General features: G+C 40.0%; 1 protein-coding gene across 1 annotated transcript in view; it reads left to right on the forward strand.

The window, feature by feature from the left end:
* Positions 1-18100, forward strand: part of OTOA (otoancorin) — a 32739-nt gene extending 14639 nt beyond the window's left edge. The window contains exons 18-29 of the mRNA XM_079320310.1: positions 218-291; positions 1553-1688; positions 2524-2714; positions 4126-4219; positions 5334-5463; positions 8810-8997; positions 11714-11869; positions 13289-13431; positions 13811-13947; positions 14847-14944; positions 16812-17004; positions 17677-18100. Coding sequence (XP_079176436.1) covers positions 218-291; positions 1553-1688; positions 2524-2714; positions 4126-4219; positions 5334-5463; positions 8810-8997; positions 11714-11869; positions 13289-13431; positions 13811-13947; positions 14847-14944; positions 16812-17004; positions 17677-17714 — 1578 coding nt within the window. The 3' untranslated portion in view covers positions 17715-18100. The remainder of the gene's footprint in view (positions 1-217; positions 292-1552; positions 1689-2523; positions 2715-4125; positions 4220-5333; positions 5464-8809; positions 8998-11713; positions 11870-13288; positions 13432-13810; positions 13948-14846; positions 14945-16811; positions 17005-17676) is intronic.
* The last annotated feature ends 1044 nt before the right edge of the window (positions 18101-19144 follow it).

Raw genomic sequence — 19144 nt, forward strand, 5'->3', positions numbered from 1 at the left:
GAAACATACAAATGTTCTCATGTTACCAAATATAGACTGTTTCATCTCTGATGTCTCCAAAAAGAAAACTAAAAAAAGCCAGATAAAAATGCTCTCTGAAGATAATATGTACAGTCTTATATATGCTAATTTTTATATATGCTGCAATAAACAAGCCATATTTTTTATTCTTCAAAATTGCTAGAGGTTTAAGATACTCAATTTTTGTTGCTTTTAGGTTAATTGTTTGGCTTGGAAATTTTGGGAAGTCTCCAATGCATCCATTCCTCCCTTCCTCTTACTGGCACTTCCGTGAGTTACATCTTAGTCCATCTTAATTTCTGAGCACTTTTCAAATAATCTCTTCAGTCCTAAGAAAACTGGTGATTCAAATAAATGGTAATTTATCAAAAAGTAGCCACTGACTGTAGGGATAATGTCTCAAGTGCAAGTTGGTCATATTTTGTGTGTTTTAGGATGGCACATTTTTGTCACAATTGTGGATTTTTTTCCCCCCTAGGTAGGCTTATTTGGTTTAGGTTTGCTTATTTGTTTAGGGATCTTTTTGAGAGTGGGTATATAAGACAAAACCACTGGATACTGCTGAAGCATATTGTTCTGTATGGTTAGAAACATTCCAATGTGTTTCAAGATACTTGTGTAAGTTAGCAAAACTTTTCAGTGACAGCTTTTTTCATAGGAAAAATAACTTGTGTATTGATGAGAACTCCTGAATGGTAAAACTTATTAATTCCTTCCTTTCTTTGTCTCTTTCTCACTTTCTCTTTCTGTCTTTTCCACTCTTTCTCTCTTTTTTTCTATGTGCCTAGGGGGATAAAAGGGAATGAGAACTCTTCTTTTTGTGGAATATTTCTTAATTGGATGAAGAAAAGTATTCAGTTTGAAAAGGCTCTATTTAACAACTCTAAAATAATAATAGAAAGACTTTAATGCAAGGCTTCCTACAAAATGGAACACTCAGTTATTTGGCAACAATTGTTGTTTGTTCAGGGCCATCAAAAGTTACTGCTGATGTTGCCTACAGACCCTGGCAAGGCTGGGCCTGTGCAGATGTGGTGTGGCTTTATTTGCAAGGTTATCTGCCACTTTTTGGGGAGAAGAGCATAATTTTGTTAAATGTTGAAGGATTTTTTTTTATTTTAATAAGAAGGAAACCTACTTTAAAACTATTTCTGATCCTTAGGCCACCCACCATGTCTTCATTCATCAGAGAATTATTCCTAATAAAACAGAGAAAGGGGAAAAGCTTCTGACCTGTAGACAGTCTTGTTTCATATAGTGTTAAAGCATCTCAGGGCACTTTAATCCACTTGCAGCTATTTATAATTCTTAGCCATTTTTTGAAGTTCAGTTCATGTCCTGATGGACTGGAAGAAGACAGATGTTGAAGTAAGGTTGGGGTTAATTGCAAATATTTTTGCCTGTCTGGTTTATGATTTTTCAAGTCCAGCCTTGTCTCTAAATATTTCTGTCATCACAGATTTCATGGGTATGGTTGTGGGTGCATGAAGGTCAGCTTTGCATTCTGAGACCTTCTGAATTCTTTCTGCAGTTCTGAGTACCTGGAGTATATTACAGGCCCTTTGTGTGTCCCTTTCCTTGAACGTCTGGGGAAGACTGGAATGGACCTTCTGAACCCAAGCCATCACAAAAGGGATGCTGTTCTACAAAAAGTACAGGAGTGCTTGGTGGGTATGGCTGAGTGGGGTCAGCACAGGAGGAGACACCATGGAGGTGGACCTACATGAGTCCTTCACCCATCCATCTGTATTCTTTTGGGGGTTTATGTACTGTTTCCATTTTATTGTTTGCTTCTTAAGGAAACCTTTTTATAGCTTGCTTAGCAATTTTCCTTGTCTCCATGCACGTTACAAAATGTTCTCATGAAATGTCATTGCTGGCCAGGACAGCCTGGAGCTGACCAGTTTGCACCTGGAGCTGTTCCCCTGGCTCCAAGCAGTGCCAGTCCAAGCAGAGCTGTTGTGGCACAGGGGAGCTCCATGGGAGAGGTTGTGGTACCAGGAGGATTCTGTGATTTTTGCTATCTGGAAGCTGCAGCACTCAGCAGTTTTTAGGGGAAACTAGTTCTGTGATGTAGCTGTGGCTATTCCTGTCCTTACACACAGTACCAGCTGTAAAATCCCCAGTGTTTTGGCAGCTGCTTAAGAAACCCCTCAGAGCTCAGCCTTGTAACAGCAAGAGCTTGGGGCCCCTCTGCTGCAAGGGGCCAGATGAGAGCTGTGCTGCCAGACAGGACTGCACCAGCTCTGCAGGTGCTGGGTGGTCACATTCTTTATGTGTGATTCAATGTGGAATAAAGAATACTGAAAGCTCTGAAAAGTGCTTATGAAATATCACCAGCTGGACTGGTAAAACAAAAAATTGTAAGGCAGTCTCAGCAGAAATTGTAGATTAAGTTGCCAGTGCAAACAGTTGTTTTGTTCCTTGCAGATTAAATGAGTTGTGATGCAGGGCAAGAGCCAAGGCTAGCTTTGCCAACAGGGCAAATGCTTCTTGTTTCAGAACAGCTCCATTGCTGATGAATATGATGTTGATCTCCTTGGAAATCTAATCTGCCACTTACCTCCAGCCTTTCTACATGGCAGAATGTCCCTGAAGGCAATGGCAGCTGCCCTACATCAATTCAAACTTTGCCAACAGCTCAACCATGAGCAGAAGACTGAAATTAAATACAAACTCCATCAGTTATATGGGTAAGATATTGGATACACCACCTTGGTCATGCTGGTGGTTAGGCCATGCAAACACCAAGCATTTGGTTTGCCCTGATGGACTGCAGTGAAAACAGCACAAAGCAGCTTCTGTCATTCCCCAAGCTCAGGGTCTTGTCCACTAGAATGACATTTCTGTTCTTGTGGGTAATGGGATAACTGTGGAACAAAATACAACCCCAGGGACACCCTGCATGACTTAAGTCTCAGAGGAAAAGGAGAGAAAGTGTAAATGTTTGAGTGGGAGCAGGCAAATAAATTCACTGCCCTGGCAAGAGAAAGGGGCTGCAAGCAGAGAATGGTGCAGGAACACAAGGAATGGGACAATGGAAGTGGGATACTTGGTGTACTGGTGTAAGAAGAGCTGTAAAGAAGACTGCAAGCACCTGTGGCCATAGGAGAGAGCAGAGAAGAAGCAGAGGGATATGAGGTTTGAGCATCTGAAGCAGCAAAGTGGGCAGTGTGTTGGTGTCACTTAGGACTCAGATTAGGAGGGCAAATGGAAACCTCACTGGTATCAGTCATGCAAAGAGCAAAGGCATCCTCTAGCTGGTAAGAAAATACTGTTTCTCTCTTGCATTGCTCCTTGGGAGTATCTTGCATTTGAAAAGGGAAAGTGGATGCACAGCTTCTAACCACCTCTTCTCCCCAAAATCGATCACTTGATCCATCTAATCACCTTGGATGCAGTTCAGCTTCCTGCTAGTAAGCATTTTCTGTGACAGGTTAGCTGTATTTTCCAGCAGATTCCATCCCTGCATTGATCTGGATACAAATCAGTTTTATTATATCGTGGCACATTGTGCTAAATAAGATTTGCCTTTATTTTATAACATTTAATTTTGAAGATATTTGAACGTAGTGGAAGAACAAAGCAAATAAAGTTGTTTGTGGGAGCATAAGCTAGTAACATATTTGTTTCTACCTGCTTCTGTAGGCTCTGTCAGGCTGAAAATAACTTTTCTAAGTAATTTATTATGTCACCCATCAGATGAATTGACTAACATTTGTCAGATTTGGATGACTTCTCTTTTAATAACCATTTTGCAGACTACTCTTACAATATGAACTGACAGAAAACAGTAAATTTTATTTCAAATGAAGAATTATTTCTCCTTGTTCAAACACTGTAATGCTAGGAATACTTGACTATTGGGGGAGATCTCTATCACCACCATATTTGAAGGGTTTTTCTGATTGTATTGTGAGTTCCACTTATGCCCTATGCCCAGAGAGATGAGAAAATGCAATCTGATGCTTGTAACAATGAATCATCACATTGGCATAGAACTGTGTTTTCTGTATGATAAAGTATCATAAAAACAGTGAAGTTTTGGTATTCTTTTTATTGTAGCATTCTTTATTAATATAATTTTTCAAAATATTTTTTCAGCTCCTCAAACAACTGGACAGCAGAAACAACATTGGATGTTGGACCATTCATAGCTCTGCTGTCAAAAGAGGAATTAAATGTCCTTACTGTAAAGGTATGCTTTTATTAAAAATTTTTAATTTGTGACAGATATTTTAGAACTTAGATTTGTGAATGTTGTAATGCAGTCTAAATTATGTAACCTGAATGCTGAACTAGGTAAATAATTATTTTGTCAGGGAACCCTGTGTTAATGTTTCACATATTCTTGACTCCATCAAAGAGATTTCTTCTTGAGAGTAATGTTACTATAAACAATTACTTGCATGTGTAAAATGATAATTGTACATTGTCACATTGGGAAAAAAGGGGCATTTATAGTGATGCAGACTTACTTTTTGTACTTTGCACCTTGGAGTGCTCTTTATTCCATCCTCCTGCCTCCCAACCATAAAAGTTGTGTTTCTTAACCTTTTATTAATGGGATCATACTGATCAAATTAGCATTTACTCATGTGAGCCTTTGCCCTGGGCCCAGCATAGCACAAGTTACAATATCTGATGGCCTCAGCATTGTACTTTGTCATTTCCTTGCCCTGTTTAGTTCATATTTAGTTCAATCTTAATTTTTAGTGCATAGGAGTAAACTGGAATGAGGGATTCATTCTTCAGCAGATATATGTGAACACAGCAGCTTTTCCACTGGAGATAATGCTTACAATTGACCAGATAGAATAAGAGTCTTCAAAGGAATGGAAAGTATCTAGCAGGGTGGAGGAGAGAGGTCAGAAAAGCCTAAAGAAGACAAACAGGTCAAAGTTATTTCTCAAAATTTAATTAGGTCCCTATCCTCAATTCATATACTTAATTGGCAAATTTAAGGCAAGCTAAATGAAGCCCATATTAAAATGGTGGAACTCATAACTCCAGGAGGGGCTGGACACAGACACCAATCAGGCAGTGCTCAGGTGTTACCAGAAGCTGAGAGGGCATACTGGAGGGAAAACCACTCAGAATTTGCTTTGTTCCTAATTTTTTCCCCCTCAAACATGTGCCAGTGACCTTTCAGTAGCAGCCAATTACTCTTTTCTGAAACATCTGCACAATGGGATGAGACTGAACTGTTACTAACCCCTGCTTTGCTAAGGTGTCTGCACGAGTCTTTCTCCACAAACCCATTTGTTTTAAAAGAGAAAGAAGCCTGATTTATTCTTTCTTTCCTTTTGAAGTTCCCAGATACCATTTTACAAATAGCAAAGACAGTTGGACCAGTTTCCTCAGCTGAAGATCTTCTGTCAGCTGTGTTCGGGTCAGTCTCCAGCGGCACTGGCAGCACCCGCCTGTCTCTCAGCAGAGCTGGTCAGTATTGCACTGGGGGCTCTGCAAAGTGCTGCCATTTGGGGCTCAGATGGTGCAGTTCAAACAGACTCTGTCTCACTTTGTCATCAAATGCATTCTGAGGAAACAAGCAGTATTGAGATACTTAAAGGCTTTCAGCAAAAAATAGAGAGAGTCTTCGTTCTGCTGCTCATCAGAGTTGTGTAATGCACAAATGCTGAAACACTTTCATTACAGGATTGCATAATTAAGCCTCTCCTGGTATCTTTCTGAGTGCACAAAGGAAAAAGATGAATGATTTTAATTAGAGGGGTTTGTTTATTTTATTTTTTTTTTATTTTTACTTTGCAATTTAATTGAAACCCCTTAAATTAAAAACCTGTGAAGGTGACAAGTTACTGTTGTGCCAAAAGATTGCACATAGTTAATCCTTTGCCAGACATGAGCATATGGTGACTGATCTGTTCTTAAATCTGGCAGTGGTGGCACTGTGTTTTTTCTGTCCAAATGGACAAAGTTTGTAATCGTCTAAAAGGTATTTTAATTAGCAACCAAACTATTAGAATCTCTGGTGCCAAATGGATCATTTTCTTTGTATAAGATAGATACTCTGACAATATTCTATTATTATAATAACTATTCTTTCTCTTACCTGAAGTTCACCCAGACAGAATTTGTAAGCTGTGCCATCCTGTGTCACGGAAAACAATCCTTATGTGGGGGAAGCTTTTGAAAAGCACCAATCAGAATTTAGACCCAAACATATTCAAAGAGTTTGATATTGTTTGCCATTGTCTTTGAAAATCTCCCCTTTGCTTCTCTGCCTAGCAGAACAGAGGTCCAAGCCTTCAGCAAGCCCTGGGCCACCATGGAATTCCATCTGCTTGATGATAACTGTTTGTTTCTGAATGATAACTGTTTGTTTCTGGAAATGAATTTGCCTCTTACAATGCTGTATTCATAGGCAGAGAGAGGTGGAGGGAGTTCTAAGAGTTGTGTTTTTTCATAGCCTGAAACAAAACATGACTTCATTTGATCAGAGGAGTCATTATACAACCATCAGACTCTAAAAGCAGCAGGACTGAGCTGGTGACATAGCAGGGTGTTATTGTTATATGCTCACCTGTACCCATGGAATTCACTCTTCCTTCAACAAGTAAATCAGCAGATCATAAGCTGTATTTCTGTAGACATGGGCCACAGGACTAAAGGTTCAGCAGCAGGTATTTCAGTCTGCCTGTGTGCTTATGTGTGCTTTTTTAAGCCTTTGGATCTACATGAATCCCAAAGACTTTTCTAATCATCCCAGCTCATGTCCAGTGCAGTTGCAGAGCTCTTCATCTGCATTGCAAACCTACCAGCAAAGCTGATGGTCTTTTTCAAAGGATAATGTGGCTCCAAGTCTGTGGAGGCTCCTCAGTCTTCACTTGGGGTGCATGAGCTCGGGGGGAATCTGGAATATGAGAAGTTGAAGGATTGTTTGTGCTACTCCAGGAAGTGCCCAAACATGGTATTGAACTTCTGTCACCAAACACAATCTCAGCAGCTCTGTAAAACTCTCACAATGGTTTCAGTAAGGAAATGAAGTTTAATTACTGATCTGTAAATCACTAAAAAATTGGGTATTATGAAAATTATTCCAGAATAACGTTGATGCTTTTCATGCCACCAATGCTATTTTGTGTTTCTCACAGACCAGTTGTGAGCTAATGTTAAGAACAGTAGCAATTACCAGTTACAGAATTATTTAGGCAAGATGGAACATGAAAAGCAAAACTTTGGAACTGTGTCTGAGATGCTACCAGAGAGCAGTGGCAGTGCTGGAGAAAGAATTCAGGTTTCTCACCACAAGCACTGAGATGTTATAATGTATATATATGTTTTTCATCAAATTAAATGTATAGCAAAAGGAAGAATAAAGTGGCATCAGGTCAAAAATCTAATTAGTATTTCCCTCTTTAATTGCATCAGTGTATCTGGTGTCTTAAAAATTGTAAAATCAATGTTTTTTCAAGGACACAAAGTCTTAGGTTTTCATGACTTGGGGAAGGGAGCTGCACTGTGTCTGCATGGGCAGTATTTACATGAGAAAAGCTGACCTTCTGCAGCAGGAGAAAGGGAAACAATGCAGCTTCACAAGAGGGAGGTGAAGGGAGAGCAGAAGATCAGCTGGTACAGTGGAAGCTGAACAGCATTTTCATTTTCTCAACAGATTCAATCTTTTCAGTGTTCTACCCACTGCTGCAGCTTCCTTTGATGCAAATAAATCCCTCCTCTGCCTCCTTTCAAAGTACAAATCTACTTTGTACATCCTCACTTTAATTTATTTATCTGGGGGAGCTTAGCTGAGGCACAGCATCTGTGAAATTCGTGCTTTTTACTGGTAATGACCGTATCCAAAGACATGTAGGGATTATTTGGTTTAGATAATTATTTAATAAGGTTTTCCTAAATTAGTGGCAGGAGAGGGAGTAGTAAACAACCACATTAGGATTCTTATTTCTGCTTTCCATCAACATTAGAGGTAGATTATGCCAACAAACACTAGGATTTGTTAAAACACACAATGAAAACTTGATAATGCATAGGCCTGGAACCTGGCTGTAAATAAGATTTTTAAAGGCAGTTTGTCTGTCCAAACAGTGCTGTGATAAGTGAACAGTTCTCTCTAGATCCTGACATTTTAACAACAGGCTTGACATAAGGAACAAGCACTGTGCTTCTCTGACACATCCAGCTTCTGTCTTCACCTTGTTTAAATGTCAGGCAAGTCTTACAAGACATATATCTCTACCAGGCATCTCAGAGTGCAAGGACCTCTCATGTCTGTTATGTTCCTGTTGAGTTGGATTCACTGTTTGAATGTGATGTTTATTCAGCTGAAGCTCTTTTTGGTGAATTTCCACCAGGAATGCAAACATTGGCATTTCACTCCTGTTGAATCAAGGCTCCCAGCAAATGGTGGCTTCACCTCAGAGCAAGTCCTTGTCTGGGTTTTGATGCCTTTAGAGAATTAGACTTGAAAGAAGTTTGCAAGATCCTGGTAGTTCTTATTGCACACATGCATATTTTAGTTTTATTGGGGCATCCTGCATTGTAACTGTTCTGAAATGTATGTCTGCTCTTGACCAACATGCACTCCTTTGGAGTAACCAATGTCTTGCAAATTAGGCAAATTCTAGTTTTATATCCAGAACATTGATAATATAATTTTTTTTTAATTCTTCTTTTACAAAATAATTAATTTCTCAATATCACATCAGCAGCAGTTAATTTTCATAGTCTGTTGCTCTTTTAAATATCAATATTGCTTTGATTTATTTTGTTGTCTCTTTAATGAAAACTCTTGTTATTTGACCTTTTTCAGATTGCTTGAGAATCAGAGCTCCTTCTTCAAATGAAATAATTAAATTAGGAGAAGCAAATGTCTTTTGGTCAGTTCAGGAATTGAACTGCATGGACCCAGGGACTTTTGACAAAAATGTGGAACTTCTTGGGGTTGTCTCAGGTTTTAACAGCTCCCAGCTGAATGCCTTGAAGGAAAAAGCCAAGCAGGTAACTATCCTGTCTGTGAAGGAAAATTAAATCTGTAATTTGATTTGGTGTTATTGAACTGTGCAGTTCTAAAATAACTGTGCTATGTCAATGTCACTACTGCCACAAGAATATCTATGGTTTATTGGAAAAATAATGTGAGGTGGTGATAGAAGACTATTGCCCTTGCTTTAGAGTCAACAGGCAAGTAGTTCTGAGCTATTGGCAGCTGGAAAAGTGAAGTGGTTTTACTTTTGAATTGCTTTTCTTCTTGCTTCTCACTTTCCTTTCATAAATGAAAAAAATCAGCAAGCAGTACTAGGGGCTGTTGATTGCCCTGCTGAGAATTAAGCTTGGCATGTTAAACTGCCTACATGGATGCTCAATATAGCTTACAGTGGGGTAAACTCAAACTGACTGAAAGGCAGTTATTGGCTGAATAAAGCTCCTTCTTCCACCTTCTCACAGGCAGGGACAGCCCCATCAGTGGGAAATTTTAGGAAGGAAAAAACCTACCTACATTTTGTCTTTACCAGGGGCACAGTTGGACAAGGGGCAGGTCAGCTGGGTCTGGGGCATCAACAGAGATCTAAGCAGCCCTGCCTGAGCCACTGTGGGCTGGCAGAGAAATCAAATTTTGCTCCATCCCTGTTGTTGCCATTGCTCTTCTCCCTGGGGGTGAGCTCCTCTTGCTACCTTGTGGTTGCCTGCACTGCCAGAGAATGGGCAAATCCCAAACATACTTTAGGTTCAGCAAGGAAAAGCCTTAGGGTGCAGGAAGACAAATTGTTTTAGTTGCAGAAGACTTAAGAGGTGAAGAGGATTCTGGCCCCAGCCTGGCTTCAGCTTCCTGTCAGCAGCATCTGCTGGAGGTTATCTGTTCTCTGCTTCCATCTCTGTAATCCCCTTCTGTCAAAATGATCCAACATGCAAAAGTCCTTTTTAGGTTACATCACATCATTCTGACAGAATGAGGTTAGGAAGCATCTACAAGTTGCAGTTGGCTGAAGTTGTACAGAGTTCAAGAGTCTTGGAGACCTGAGGGCTGTGGGGAAAGCAGGAGCAGGAAACATGGGCCTGGGCAGCATCTCCTTAAACCAGCAGCTGCAGCCAGTAGTGGACTTGACCATGGATTTTGGGTAAATAACTGCAATTTTTAGCAGTGAAGCTCAGCTTTTAAAACAGGGTTTTAACAGTATAATGTTAAATGGGTTTGTGGTTGGGGACAGAGACACAACCCTCAGAGATTCATGTGACAAGAGCTTTCTTTCTTGTTCTGAACCCTTCTTAAATAGAGGGTTTGAATTCCCCTGCTCATGACAATTGGTTGGGAGTTTGGACTGCCCATTTCTCTGGGCAATGGTACCTCTGCACTTAGGGTTCACTGAATTGGCTGGGATCCTTTGTATGTGTTCAAATCCATCCTGTCATCACTCACCTAGGGACCTGTTTATTTCTAGGCTGGTTGAGTTTGGGGCCACAGCTTCAGGCTGGCTGCAATGTGACACAACTGCAGGTGCTTGGAGAGAAGTGGCACTGCCCACATTTCTGAAAGCAGATGGTGACTCTGCAGTTGTGTCTCTGCTGCCTTGCTGCAGGAGGACAACTGCAGCAAATGTGTTCTTCCCAAGTCAGCTTCCCTCTGTCAGCATGTCAGGTTGGTAGGAAAAAGGGAAAAATGTAATCCTAGAAGTAAATAAAAACAGTGCTCCCCTGACATAGTGGAAACTAGTATTTTTTACATATTGGTGTACTTATAGAGTGATATCAGAAATTGCCAACAAGGTTGATACACTCACATTTCTGGCTGTATTCCAAGACACAGATCTGTACACTGAATAGCAGTATATTCTGTCTGTGAGTGTCTGTACAGATTTCTGCTAGACAGACTTCCTGTATATTAATTTCAAAATGCAATGTGGTGTTACAGTGAGCATGAAGCATGAGAAATGAGACAGGACAGGCAAAGCTCTTTGAAATGATGTGCATAGATACTGTTATGTTATTAGCATCTTTGATTAAGTGTTTCATTAAGCCTGAACTACTCATTGTTCCAAACTAATTCAAAAAGTCTAGTTATCAGATTGTGTCTTAATGAAAGTAAGAAGCTTAGCTCACTTGTAAGTGGAAGGTCTCCCAGCTCTGCAGCAGAGACAGCTGTATGGATCTGTAGTCTCTAGGTGAATGAGGTCAAAGGAGTGTTTCAGTTTCATGTATTGTGTTATTTATATCATTCTGCCTGAGATTTCACCCAGCACTATCAGATAATACTATTTATGAAGTACTTCAAATGCTGTGGTTTATGGCCTAGATCAGAAAAGAGATACTTGGCATTTTTGCCTGCACGTGTTTCATGTATCTCAAGCTAGAGAATTAAAAGCTTTAAAATTGGGCTAAGGCTTTTTACTATCTATTTTCTTTGGAAAAGATTGAAATTTCCCAGACTTAGACCCTTTATGATGTTGTAAAACCAACATAAAAGATCTGGTGGAAACTCAGTTGGGAGGTACAAGTCCAACAATGCATGTCAACAAGCTGTAAAAATTGCAGCATTTTTTGATGAACTAATCATTATTGGTGTAGAACTTCAAAAACCTTCACAATACCTAAGCTCTGCCTTTTGTGAACAAACAGAAATATTCAGGTTTTAGGACTTCTAAACCAAGGTGGTTGAGAATGGTGTATATAGAGGAAGAGTCACAATGATCTAACAGATATTAATGACTCTCATCTAAAGGTTTGGGGGTTGCTGCCAGACTGGAGGAGTTACCAGATCATCTCCCTGGGCCGCATTGCTCTGGCCCTCACTGAGCAGGAAATCACAGAGCTGGACCTGCACTCCATTGACACTGTTGCTGTTCTTAGCCAGCAAACAGAGTGGACTCTTACCCAGGTGAGTGAGTTACTGAATGGACTCCTTGTGAAAGGCTCTGGATTCATGTCCCTTGGGACTCAAGTCCTGGCACTGCCAAGAAAACAGATGCAGAGATGCACACTACTCCCTGCTGCTTTTCTGCAGCTGTGACCCCAGTGAAAGTGGCCAGGGAGGTAGCACTGGTGTCTGCCTGGCTGGGGCTTCTCTGGGGAGGTGGCCAAGACAGCATCAATCACTGTTAATTGTGGTGGGGATGAGTGTGTTCTTTAGCACTTGCCCACTAAGCAGTGGAAAGAGTTCAGCAGCTCCTCTCTCACTGTCCCTGGAATATTCACTTCTGCTGGGGGTACTAGTCCTTCCTAACTAAGGACAATCACAGAGTAGGTAATGTGCCCCAACCCCAACATCCATTGCCCTAGAAGTCCTTTATTAGCAAATACACTCCTCTCATGTTCCTTTCCTTGAATAATTTCTAGTTATGTCAATGGGACTTTCATAATAAGAGTTTAAAACTTTGATTTATATATGCAAATGGCAGCATATTTCTGACTTTGTGGCCCATGCCATCAGGACTCTGTGGCAGCACAAATGCTGGCATGGTGGCAGTTCTGGCACAATATCACAAATCTGTTTAATAGATTCATGTTCTGAAGGGCACCAGAAGAAGGAAGTACCTGGGAGGATTTTATACAGAACCAGTTTGCTTTTGAGGTTTCCTGCTGTCAGTAAGAGTAGTTAGTTAAAATAGATTCATCCTGCTGAACTTCAGGTGTCTAAAACTTAGGCAGCTAGGTAAACTAGTTATTTGAAGCCTGGTATTGTGGACAGATTAGGAAATCTTGGAAGTTGTTTGTTTATTTCACTGGCTTTGGAGGATGACTTGGTGACGTGCTTCAGATGGACTCTGTTTTAAAGGGTTAGTTTAAAATGAGCACCATCATAAATTACTTTGGCTTGCAAAGCCACTTTGGTGCAAATATCCCATTCATATCTGAAAATTAATCCTAATTAATCATAAACACGAGTCACCACTCATATATGGCACTTAAAAAAGATAAGTCATCGTGAGTATTAAAAATAATAAAAATTACATATTGGTCTCCATAGATATTTTATGTTTTCTTGTACCAATTTAACAATTCTTTGAGGCAATCCAGCACTATTGCTTCTGGTGAAGGCTTTCCTTGTGACCTGGCAGAAGAAGTGCAGAGTGTTTCCACACCATTTGCATTTAGCAAGTGGTTGGGTAACAGTGCCCTGTTTTAGTGTCACATGTGGGTGGTGACAGTGCTCCTCCTGAAGGCCATGGCCACACTCTGGGGAGGCTCAGGATACATACTTATGTTCCATAGCTTCTGGTAAGATTTTAAACCTCTAGTAAAACACTTTTGAATTGTATTTACCCTGTTCATGAATACTGTCTTACTGCTTTTGTAGGCAAGAGCTATTTTGCAAGGTTTTCTAGACGACTCTGGCCAGACCATCAGCACACTAAAAAGTTTTGACTTAGTTGGATTAGGAGCTGTTCTCTGTGCTTTGAACTCCACAGAAATCACATCCATAAGGACTGCTGAATTCAGGTACTGCATTTTATATCTAATGAAATATTTATTAGTAATTCTATTAATAAAATTTATTGTGCCATTTTTGTTCCATCAAGATTTTCAGAGCCTAAAGGGCTCCTTTTTACATTTAAAATGCTTTTAGAAAAGCAGAAGGCATGCAGCAGTTGTTTAAAACATGTTTTCCTCTGCCATTTATATCCCACCATTTAAGTATTGCATTGAGAAATCCAGATTTTTGCTCAAAACGTGGAATATTTGTATTCAATTTGTGTACATATATTTTAAATTAAAAGTGGGTTTTACAGTCTTCTTACAGCAGGTTAAATACATTCCAGGCCTATTTAGTACTACATGTAAATGCAGCTTGTAATGATGACCTTGTTGCCTTTTGCAGTGCTGCAATTGCAAGAATTGGTCTGTTGTTTTGCACCACCCCTGTTCTGAGGCACTTTAAGAAGATGACAGAATCTGTGTTTGGTGCTGCTAGCAGCTGGAATGGCTCAGTTTTGCAGGAAATTGGTACTATAGCAGGTAGCAAAACTACAGCTCCAGATGGTGGTAGTTGTGAAGCATTGCTATTAAGAGATGGGTTCACCTAGCTGGGAGTTTTTTCTAGACATTTCTTTCACAGGGGAGTCACCTGCAGGGACAGACATCCAGCAATTTCAGCAGCACTAAGGAAAAGCTGTGAAATTCTCTGTAAGGTTCTGTAAATCTGGCCCAACTGACCTGGGGAAGCACAGCCAAAGTTACTTGAGTCCTGGAATAGGTAAATCAAGGAGGGCAAAACCAGGATTCCAGGATTTGTGAACCAGGCTGTAGTGGGGGGAGCTGTGCTCTGGCTGCCCAGGGAGGAGCACAGGGGCAGGCTTGGCCTGGAGTGATGATTCTCCAGAGTGCTGTTGCAGCCTTGGAGATCTCCTGAGCCAGAGGTCACTCCCAGTTTTGTTCCTCCATTTGTTTTCCCTGTTGTGGTTTAACTGCACATTGAACTCTCATAATTTTTAGCATCCCCAATGGCTGTGGCAATAATTCCCCAAATTATTAACTATAATAATAATTTTGTAACCACCTAAGTGGAGAAGAAGTCACTCCCATTGTATGATTATGCTCCTTAACCATGAAGAGACTGTGAATGAGCCTTCTCTAATAACATTGCTTACGATTTTATAGGTTTTTATAATTCTCTTTTCCAAGATAAAATAATTTTGGTAGAGTACATTACATGGCTAAGGTCAGATGATTTGTACTGCTGAAATATAATGAAAGAAAAAAAACATAGAAAGAAGCAGCTTTTCTCTTACATAACACCCTGGAATAAACCATCTATTATGTATTTTTATAAATGCCTAAAGTTCATATTACCTTGAAAATAAATTTAATAAAAAGAACATTAACTGAGTTTTGTTTCTATTATGTGGGTTTTTTAGGTGGTTTGGATGAGGATGAATTAAAAGCTTTTGATAAAAGCTTGATGCCATATTTCCAGCCATCAGCAGTAAGACATATACCTCCTGAAATTTTCCAAGTAAGAGCTTGATTACTGAAGAAGTTACTAAATTTCTATTGTTTTTCCTCTAGTATAAATAAACTGCAGCACTAATTTATAGGTTTTAGCTAAAAGTTTTCTGTGGTCTGTTAAGTGAGAGGCCATCAAGGATCTGGAACATTAACTTTCAGCTCTATCATCTGTATTTGTGATGCCCATGAAATATGCTAGACAAGCTTTATTCATCCTTCAGAATGCATCCCAAAGAAAAAGCAAGTACCACAAAACAGGAGATGGACACTGTAACATTTTATTCTGATCTGAATTTTTGTCTTTGTTTATTAACATTTGCAAGGATGCTGTAATAGCTACAGATTTCTCTGCTGACTGTGCAAGAGCTGGTTTATTAACCTAAAATCTGGCACCATTCTCCTGAGTTAGCTCTGAAAAACAGATTGTGCTGGCAGATACAGATCAGAAAGGAATTACATCTAATTACAGCAGTGCTGAACGTGGACCAGAAATTAGAGCAGGGATCCTTAGATCATTGCCCCTGACTTTCTTTGACTTTAGTGACAAGATTAATACTCTGCCTGGGCTGGTCTCTTTCAGATGCTCAGGCAAGCAGTGTACTTATGGACAGATGAGCTAAACACAGACTTAACTGTGTCAGCTGCCATGAAAAAGAAAAACTCCTTGAGCACTAACTGTTAGTGCACAGTACCACTGACAGTTCAGATAAGCCTCAAATGTCCTTCAGAAACTATTTCTTTGCAAAACATCTCTATACCATCTTGTAGAATTTCTATCAAACAACATTTTTGTTAGTAAGAGCAGTAATGATACTGCAAAAAGTGATTGACAAAAAGCAGGGTACCTCTTTGGAAGGGTTTTCTGAATTTGAAAGATTCAAAGAAGATTTTGGTTTTACACAGGTTTTTTTATGGCCTCATTTTGCAGCTGTATAAATTATTCAGATTTTGATTTATGAAAAATGACATTGTGTTATGGACTTCAAGTGAGTTAAGAACATGCTTAATTCAAAGTGTCTGAACCTATAGGAATTTCCATGAGTTTGCTTTGTTTAAACCAGAACACCATTTGGTAGACAATGAAAAATGGGCAAGGGTTTTCTCCAGCATCTGACCTACTTGCAAGGGGAATTTTGTCTTTCCAAAGTAGAACCTGGATGCAGAATTGTTGCAAGAAAAAAAAGCTTGTTGTGTAGGAGGGTTAAAGTGCTTGTGACTGCAGAATGTTAACTAGAACTAAAGCAATTCAGCCTGCCCAATAATGCAGGCTTTACAAACTGGTTAATTGCTATGTGATTTACAATAATTGCTGTAAGATTATGACTGTCATGTTAAATTTTTAAATTTAATAGGAACAAACTGGGAAGATTTTCAATCTAAAAGAGAAAATTTAATAATAAGATTAAAGCATGGGGTCTTTTCATCTCATTGCTCTACTGCTAACTATAATCAAAGGTCAAATGTAAGTTCAAATGAGGTTGCTTGGGAGCAGATAAGAGGATATAAGAGGAAATAAATGAAAACACGGGAGGTTGCACAATATCATCAGTCTTTGAACAAATCAGAAAATAAATGGCTGGAAAATTAAACTCCAACAATATCTTGAATAAATGTACAATACAGTGCTGGCATAGAAAGTGTCTCAAGCTGTCAGCTCCCAGCATCAAAGAGAAAAGTGACAGAGAGATGAGTGGTCAGGGCAGTAAATGAATACAGAGGATTCTTTTAAGCCCTATTGAGCTCTTCTATAGCAACACAATGTTGAAGGCTTCTGCCCCTCATTCCAAATGCAAGGCAGTGCTGACTTCTCATTCCTTACCTGCCTTCTATAACTGACAGCCTAAACCAATTTTTCTGTCTTTTGTTCCTCCCAGGCATTGTCCCCAGAACAAATAGCAAACCTGGGCCCTGGGAACGCTGCCATGGTCACAGGACGGCAGCGGGAGCGTCTGGATGCAGCACAGCTCCAGAGCCTGGGGCTGGCACTGGGTGGAGCCAGGAGCAGCAGCCCAGGGACGCACAGCACTGCAGCATCTCTCCAGGAGGGGCAAACCCCAGCTCAGAGCAGTGAGTGGAGTCCCCCCTGCTCCTGCCCAGGGGAAGGGCACACAGCACTGGGTTGTGAGGTCTCACAGCAGCCACTGGGGTCAGGCCTCTATTCTGAGGGTGGTTACAGTGAATTTACTAATCAACTTCTGTAGTCATGCCTCAAATCACATTCCTGACCAAGGCAAACAGCCAGGAGAAGGATGGATTTACTCACAGCAAAAGGTAATGGAGGAAGACTGTCAGATGGCATCAGCAGCTGTCTAGTAGCATTACACTGTGCTAAGCACTAGCTTGTGTAAAAGGTAGTCTAAAACACTGAGCTCTTCCCTCTCACTGAGCTGTTCTTTCTCATATCCTTTGCCTAAATTTAAGGCAGGGGTCTCTATCTCTGGACCTTCAGGTCAGAACTTCTATGTGCAACAGAATGTTATTTGTAGAGCTGCAAGTGGGAAAGGAGGTAGTACAGGGGTGGATTAGCATCTTTATCCAGACTATAGGACCACTGAATAGTTTTTCCTGCCATTCCCACTCATTTGGAATTAAAGCCTATTAGTACCTGGTGGTTTAATCTTTTATTTCTTCATATTTCAGTTTGTACTGGATAGTCACACTGGCAATGTCAATGGATGTGTTACAGTGAGAATTTGCACATAGTCAAGACAATGTTGAGAACTTGTTCCTATCCAACAGCAAATATTGTTGCTTCCAGTGACACCAGTGAGCTGTAAGCTGTAGGAGCAGAGAGGGAAGCTGAAGTGCTGAAGTAGGAGTAAGCAGAACTAAATTGCTATGATGCCCTTGCTGGAATTAGAGCAGACCTTCCCAGAAGCAGCTGGGAAGTGCTCCTAACCCAGCTCCCTCTCAGATATGACCTGTTCCTCCTGGAGGTCTGCCAAAGGGAGGAGTTTTCTAGGTAAAGATCACCTGAGTTCTTGAGCTTCTTGTCCATTGTTCCTGTCTCCCTATGAAATGCTTCTCTTTGGAGCTATGTATGTTAAACTGGAAGTGACATCTCTTGAGAGCTGAATGTAACTAGAATTCAACTGTTGGAATTTGCTGTTCCTCTTTTGGGAGGTGTAGATAAGACTTTTAGGCCTGAGCAGTAGCGTGACACTAAGAAATAAAATCTTCTGCTTTCCAGGTGCTCCTTGTTTGAGTGGCTTTGGCATCTGGCTGTGTGCTGTGTTTACTCTGCACCTGCCTTTCTGAACCCTCAAGGGCTGAGCTTGAGGTAAGTTATATTTTCAGTTAGAGATAACTTTATAACAGAAGCACAAATCACTTGTAACAGAGAAGAAGGACTGTGGGATCCTCTTCCTGCTTTGAATACAAAGATAACAATTCTTGAATAATTTTTATTTATTACAAAGGTGCCTTGTACTTTGCTTAGACTATCTCTGAATCTAATCAAGGGGAAAACACTTTATCTTATCTTTATTGTAAAGCCAAACATAACAAAGGTATATTTAAAATTCCATGTAACACCAATCAAGTACTGCATTGTTATTTGGAATATGTTCTTGATTTTACTTTGTGTTTTGCCTGTTCCAGGGTATTTATAAGATTTTATTCCACAAACTAGAAGTTTAGTAGAGTATTGCCATTTACTTTCATTGGATTTTAACATTTTGACAGGCTAATATTTAAGAAGAACACTGGTGGGCTTGAAGTTTAGATTCCAGTTAAGAAAACTAAATAAGTATTAAGTAAACTTAAGGCAAACTAAATGCTTAAGTGTTCTGCTTAGTCTTTAAGACTGCAAAGTAAGGCATGTCAAAAGATTTAATATTTTTCTTTGCTTTGATTTTCAGTATCCTGGAGTTTACAACAGAGATGCTAGAGATAAAAGAGTGTCAGCTCAGCTTGAAGAGTAGAATCAAGAGGCTCTGAGATTTCTGAGTGCAGAGTGATTAAATTCTTACAAGCAAGATCTGCACCTGCTGTCACTGTGAGAACTGTCTCCTTTCCATAGCTTTACCATTAACAAGTAACACAGTATCCCTGCAAATACTTTGAGTTTAAAAATGGCTTACGTGTCTCATGAGAAAATCACTGAAATATAGGATTGTGTGTTAGGTAGAAACTTCAATTACAGGGGGGACAGGTAGCAGGGGACTGTTAATTGAAGGCTGATGTCTGATACTAGTGCTTTTTATAT

The sequence above is a fragment of the Erithacus rubecula genome (assembly GCF_903797595.1).
Source record: "Erithacus rubecula genome assembly, chromosome: 17".
Lineage (NCBI taxonomy): Eukaryota > Metazoa > Chordata > Aves > Passeriformes > Muscicapidae > Erithacus > Erithacus rubecula.